We start from the raw sequence: 7,469 nt of genomic DNA on the forward strand, positions 1-7,469 counted from the left end.
GAGTAAACAGAGAGAGAATTAGAAGAGAGTGGAAAATAAAGAAAAAATGAAAGTTAAAAAAATAAAAAAAATTAAATTCTTCAAAACAAAAAAATATAGGGACCAATTGTATAATTTAACCTAAAATTTTCTTTTGAAATGATGATTTAACGTGCCACATCAGCTTACTGTTACACTATTAACAACAATTAACGGCTCAATGACTAAAATGTTACAACACAATAACGTGACTAAAATGTAACATTTCAAACATAAATGACTAAAATGTAACTTAAGGCAAACAAAAGTGACTATTTGGTAGTTTACCCTATACAATATAGTGTACATATTTGCTTAGGTTAAGATATGCCATAAGTCTCTGTACTCTTCATAATTTTAGAATTTAATATCTGTGCTTTTATTTTTAAGAATTTAATCTCTCTACTTTTTAAATTTAAAATCTCATGCCCAATTGTTAACACTAATAAATTTATTTTGTTAAATTTGTTTGTGTGACATTTTGAAATAAAAAAGAGTACTTATTTGGCAACAATTTAATTAAAAAGATATGTTGTAATGAAATTGAATTTAACAAAATAATTTTAATAGGATTAACAGTTGGACTTGAATTTTGTAAAATTTGAAAAGAAAGAAAGATAACATCCTAAAAATAAACGTACAAGGACTAAATTCCAAATATAAAAGAAGTATAACGACTTGTGACAAATTTTAAGAATTTTCTTAATATGTTAATTTGGTTGCTTTTTATTTATTTATTAAATGTTGGGTTTTGACAAGCATTAAGCAGTAACCACTGATAGCTTTTGATAATGTTTTTTTGGGGGTATTAATTATTTGTTGAGAGTGGAATATCCGTAATCAATGATGAGGGAATTTCTTGTTTTTTTTTTTGGTACACATCCTCTGAACTTAAAAATTATCTTTAGTCAAGCCAATACTGAAAAATGTTTGGCCAAATTTTAATGCTAGGGACTCGGTTTTTGCTAATTTAGAAGTTGGTTATTATCGTTATTAACGGTTGTTGCATGGAATGCACAATGTAAACAAGTTATTGGCACATCAATTTATTATACTAAGTCTTATAGTTAGTGCCTTAATCACCATTGATTATACTAAATATTATTTCATACATGTGAAAAAGTTTTAAAAGTATGGTCTGTTCAAGAGATCAAATTCATGGGCAAGCTCACATTTTCTTGAAAATTAAAGTACTTTCATTTTATGAATTACTTGAAATTTTGCTGTAAATTTAGAAGATAAAATCAAATATAGACATACCAAACATAATACTGATTATTGTTAAGAGGTCTATTGGTTCCTTATAATGATACTTGGATAACTTCCTTCAAAACGAGTATGATGTCCATAATTTAAATAGTTAGGATATAAATTGGGTGTTTTTGTTATTAGAAGCAAACAATTGGATTAGTATTGAATTAGAATGCAAATTAACTAACGCGTCTCCTTTAGAATTTTTATTCATTTATTTAATCAATAATTAATATAATACAATAAAGTATTAGTCAACAGAGAGGTAGGAAACTCGGTTTGAATAAACAACTAACTGCCATACCGACCTAATTTGATCACCCATTTTTACAAGCTCTCAAACTTTTGGCATATAAATATTGTGCAATAAGACAATATCGTGCTTATCCCTAAATATATATATAAATATAAATATAGAGTTCTTTTATATAATTTTTATCACATCATAAGAGTAGGTTTAAATTGATAGTGGAGTGCAGTGTAATGCATTTAATTTATTTTTTGTTTCACGTTATAGTATTTAATTTCACCGTTGCTAAATGTACCACCTATCTAAGCTCACCTTAATTAAGTCTAATTCGCTTTAAATTTTTTTTTTTTTTGCAAAAGTGGGTAAGATAGGGTTCCTACATTTTCTCCTAGTTTCTTGCTCTTTAATATTCATGTACTGGTTCAACCTCTTTTAGATCAAATAAACTTATTATTCGTTAAACCAAAATTCATAAATTAATTAAGTAACAAAGTAAATTTTTTTAAAAAAATCCAATATGTTACTCTTAAATTATGTTTTTCACAATTTAATTTTTGAAGCATTTAAACTATTAATTTCACTTTAATTTATTTTAAAATTATACGGCATGTCATGTTTTTATTGATTAATATTATGATTTAGGGTAAAATAGATAAAATTAATAATTTAGATATTACTTTTCAAAAAAAATTTAAATACTTCAGTGGTGATTTTAAACCTTAAAAGAAATCAAAAAGACATGAATTATAGTCAAAGATGAGAGAATATTAGGTTCCTAAAGAGATATCCACCATGAGATTTGGGTTTGGTAGCACATGGTATGCATTGAATATGGGGAGAATTTAATCTAAAGTTGTTGGATACTTTTATCTCAAAACATAGCATCTTCCACGGAAGCCACATTAATCAAAAGAAATTTAAATTTTACAAACAATCAAATCCTTCGTTTTTTTTTTCAGATGAGTTAGTTCGAAAGAATCATTCAATATTCTTATGTGTTAAAGGTTAGATTATATTTTATTATTTTTATTCAAATAATAAGTAAATTGATCTTTACACCTTTGGTTAAATATCCAATTGATCATTCAAGTTAAAATTTTATCCATTTCTATTCTTAAAAATTAATCTGTGTATGTCAAAATGAAATACAGTGGCATCTCACATGTAACTGTTTAGTTTTTCCATCAACTGTGCATGTGTTTAATAATAGAAATGACAAGCTTACTCTTTACTCTAACGTATAAGAACAAATTTACCTATTTTTTTAAATAAAAGGAATAAAATGTAATGTAACTCTTAGTATAGAACCAATATGGTACTTTTACCTTCTTTACTTTTTGGTCAAGGCTTTGTTTCTCGTTACTTTTCGAAAGTGTTTTGGGGACTAAAAGTGCTTTTAGAGCCACAAGCAATGATAAACAAACAACTTTTAAACTCAAAAGCAAGAACTAGTTTTTCTGCCTTTGCTTTTTCAAAATCACTTCCGAAGTCAAAATAACATCTTTAACCCCTATTTATAATCCAATATATTTTATGTAATATTTATATTAAGAATATAATTATTTTCTGTTGGAATTTATTTAAATTTATAATTATTATATTTAATAATAACTAAATATAGATTATATATTCAAATTAAATTTTACAATTAATTAATATTAACTACTTACAAATATTTAAAATTTATATTTCATATATTAAAATGTTAATAATGAGTTATAATAGACATTTTTATATATTTATTAAAATATCATAATATTAACGAAATTGATCAATATTTAAATGCACATTTTTTACTTCACAGCATCATGTATAAATTCAATATTTTATTTCATAAAAGTATTTTTTGACCACAATAGTACACACTTAAATCTTAAACTAAAATTTTCAAAAATATTTTTGTCAAATCACTTTCCAAAACTAACTTCTAAACTAACTATAAGGGTGGGTTTGAATGGGTAGTATATTTACCTAAATTTAGTGTAAAAAATAACGATGATAGTAAAATTAAATATTATAACAAATACTGTAATGTAAGACAAAAAAATAAATTAAACGTACCACACCACAAATCCAAAACCTTCGATTTTCATAGTCTTGAGACATGAACCAATAGGATTATGGCCTACCCCAATCACTTTTTTATACATAAAAGTGGAGGTTTTTTTTTTTTTTCCCCTTGTTGGAGAATTCAAATTATTCAATTTTTCTTTAAAAATTTTATATTTATTGGCACGATTATAGGGATATTTTTAAAGTTTAATTGCATTTTACAATAAGATTTGTTTATGTATTGGAATATTCATTTAGATTTAATCGGTTAAATATACATTTGTGCCTAAACCACACCCCATCTAACTTTGACTTGTTTTATGCACGAAGATGTAAGTTGCTAAAGGAATAAATCAGTGAGGTAAACATGGAGATATGCGCCATAAATTATATTTCGTTACATAATTTAGATTCAAATCTTAAAAACCGTATTACGAGCATGAAATGAACAGATTTGCATGAACAAACAAGTAAATCCAAATATCTAAAGCCTCAAATCCTTTGAAAAAACGGAGAAGAAACAAGTGATCGTCATTCAATTTGAAATACAATCAAGCAAAAGGATAATGGGATCATCAAGTAGGCTATTCTATATAAATGATACCTAAAGGCAAAGTATTGGGGCATCAATTAATAACAACATTGCCCCATAGATGAAGTTACATAGCTATATTGTAGTCAGTGATTGCAGGATGGTGGAGCAAATAGCCATAGCCCTCTCTTATTTCTTCTGCATTCAAGCTGAGGAACAAGTTCCTGATCATTTTGACCATTGTCAAATATGTTAAAGAGCTAAAATTTCAACAAAAATGAAAACAAACATTTCCCAGAAGGGAAAGATTTAAACTTTAATCAGAAAAAGCCATAGTTTTTGTTCACCATGATAACAAACAAACAAAAGATCATATAAACCAAAAAAAAAACGCTGAAAAGATTAAAATCGATCTGGGTTTTCATTTCATCAACAAAACAGGGGAAATAATAGAATAAATTTTGCAGAATCTCAGAAAGCAAAGAGCTTTAGTGGCTGAGAAGCAAAAACTGGGAATTGATTTTGAGTGAGAGGGGTTAAAGTTTCAATTTTCAGATAGATTCAAAGAAAGGTTCATTTTAGGCAGCAATGGAGAGGGACAAGGGAAACTCAAGGATATTGACTTGAACTTTGTAACCGGGTAAACCGGTTAATTATTTGTTTTATTTTTAAATTAAATACTTTTTATTTCAATGCTTCAGATATCTAACGGCTGAAATTGAACTGAGTTCCCACTGGCAGCCCTTTCTTTCGTCACCTCCCATTGGCCCCCCTACCCCTCTCCTAAACTCTATTTATACCCATTTTCCCTTGCTCTCTCTCCCCAAAGTACCCTTTCTATCTTCTACGTTTTTCTCCCTATGTGCCTTTCATTTCCTCAGCGAAAAACAATCGCAGTTACCACTATTAAAACACTCTAACAATCAATGGCTTCTTCAACAGGTATTTGGGCTAAACCCCACATGATTTCTCACCCTCTTTCATCTTCTTCTTCAATGGTAGATTTGGGTTTTTCTCCAACATCCATTTCATTGAAGAAATGTCAGTCTAAAAAGACTTGTCTTAGAAAAAACAAAGATACCAACATTATTCACTCTGCTTTGAACTCTCCTTCGGTTATCCATTTCCCTAAACAACCCTACCAAATTCTAGTGATGATGTAAAAACCAAAACCCGGCAACATCGGCAACAGCCTAAGTGGAACCTCCTACAAAGAGCTGCAGCCATGGCGCTTGACATGGCAGAAAACTCATTGCTTTCACGCGAACTTCAACACCCACTTCCTAAAACAGCTGACCCACGTGTGCAAATTGCTGGGAATTTTGCTCCTGTCCCTGAACAGCCTGTTAAGCATTCTCTTCCCGTTACCGGAGCTATCCCCTCTTGTATCAACGGTGTTTATCTCCGGAACGGTGCTAACCCTTTATTCGAACCAGTTGCAGGGCACCACTTCTTTGATGGTGACGGCATGGTTCATGCTGTTTCTATTGATAATGGCGACGCTAGTTACGCCTGTCGTTTCACCGAAACGCAAAGGCTTTTACAAGAGAAGGAATTGGGCCGCCCTGTTTTCCCTAAAGCTATCGGCGAACTCCATGGTCATTCAGGGATTGCTAGGCTTTTGCTTTTCTACGCGAGGGGACTTTGCGGCCTCGTTGATCACAAGCAAGGCACCGGCGTAGCCAATGCCGGTTTGGTCTATTTCAACGACCGGCTATTAGCTATGTCCGAAGATGACATCCCTTACCACGTACGGATCACACCCTCAGGTGATTTAGAAACAGTTGGAAGATACGATTTCGATGATCAACTTAAATCAACAATGATTGCTCATCCCAAAATCGACCCTGTTTCAAAAGAACTCTTTGCTTTGAGTTACGATGTTGTCCAAAAGCCTTACTTGAAGTATTTCAAGTTCTCACCGGACGGTAAAAAATCACCCGACGTCGAAATTCCCTTGCCCGTACCGACCATGATGCATGACTTTGCTATCACCGAGAATTTCGTGGTGATCCCTGATCAGCAAGTTGTTTTCAAGCTACAAGAAATGATCACCGGCGGATCTCCAGTAATTTATGACAAGAACAAGAAGTCCCGGTTTGGGATTCTTTCGAAAAATGCGAGTGATTCCAAGGATATCATATGGGTTGAATCGCCGGAAACTTTCTGTTTTCATCTCTGGAACGCTTGGGAAGAGCCGGAATCCGACGAAGTTGTGGTGATCGGTTCTTGCATGACGCCACCCGATTCCATCTTCAATGAATGTGACGAGAGCTTAAAGAGTGTACTGTCCGAAATCAGGCTGAATTTAAAAACCGGTGAGTCTACTCGTCGCCCCATAATCTCGGAATCAGAGCAAGTAAACTTAGAAGCCGGGATGGTGAACCGGAACCACCTTGGGCGAAAGACACGGTACGCTTACCTTGCAATTGCTGAACCGTGGCCAAAAGTGTCGGGGTTTGCCAAAGTTGAACTTTTCACCGGTGAGGTTAAAAAACACATTTACGGCGATAAAAGATACGGTGGCGAACCATTCTTCTTGCCACGAAACGACGATCCCGAATCCGCTGAAGACGACGGCTATATTCTTTGCTTCGTTCACGACGAGAAGACATGGAAATCAGAGCTTCAAATCGTGAATGCCATGAATTTACAACTCGAAGCTTCAATCAAATTACCGTCCAGGGTGCCATACGGCTTTCATGGAACGTTTATCGACGCTAAGTCCTTAGTAAATCAAGCTTAATTAGACGTAAATTAGGTTTTTAAAAAAAAGATTTACCGTACAGAATTTTTTCTTTTTCACAAGGAACCAGCTTGTAGCTTTTATTTTAGCATTGTAGGTATAGAATTTTAGCTCAGCTGGATTCTTCTTCGTCTTCTTACTTTGATTTCATTTTTTAACAGTTTATATTCCTTGTAGATAATAAATATATTTTATTTTCCTTCACATTTCAGTTTCAAAACTACATTATCTTATGTTTTTCCTGTCTGAAATCTGATGATCACACTCAGACATAACGAGATGATGAATTCACAAACATAATTAAGATTCGATGTTAATTAGATTATTTGTTTAATTAAAACCACTATGTTTTACCATAACAAGCATCTTCAGGCTTTGTTTATATATGAGCAGCCGACACTTTGTCATTAGTAGACAAATGATGTTGCCGCATCAATAATTTAAGTAATAACACCAAACTTTCATGGAAAACTGGTAGAAAGTTAATTAAATAACATACATAGTGCAGTCAAAAGGTGATTAACTGGGGAATTCTATTCCCTCTTTACATCATTCGATTGTGACGGTTGCTACGTCACCTGCTTCCACTTTGCCTTTCGACTTCCACCTTATATTATCTG

The 7,469-nt window shown here is 32.0% G+C and overlaps 1 protein-coding gene across 1 annotated transcript; it reads left to right on the top strand.

Moving 5' to 3' along the window:
• Positions 1-4,916: 4,916 nt before the first annotated feature.
• LOC107942497 (9-cis-epoxycarotenoid dioxygenase NCED2, chloroplastic-like) lies at positions 4,917-7,053 on the top strand. The gene is given in 2 exon segments (XM_016876171.2): positions 4,917-5,246; positions 5,249-7,053. Coding segments are annotated over 2 exon segments (1,818 nt in total). The 5' UTR covers positions 4,917-5,029; the 3' UTR covers positions 6,850-7,053.
• The last annotated feature ends 416 nt before the right edge of the window (positions 7,054-7,469 follow it).

Source organism: Gossypium hirsutum, chromosome A10 (genome assembly GCF_007990345.1).
Source record: "Gossypium hirsutum isolate 1008001.06 chromosome A10, Gossypium_hirsutum_v2.1, whole genome shotgun sequence".
Lineage (NCBI taxonomy): Eukaryota > Viridiplantae > Streptophyta > Magnoliopsida > Malvales > Malvaceae > Gossypium > Gossypium hirsutum.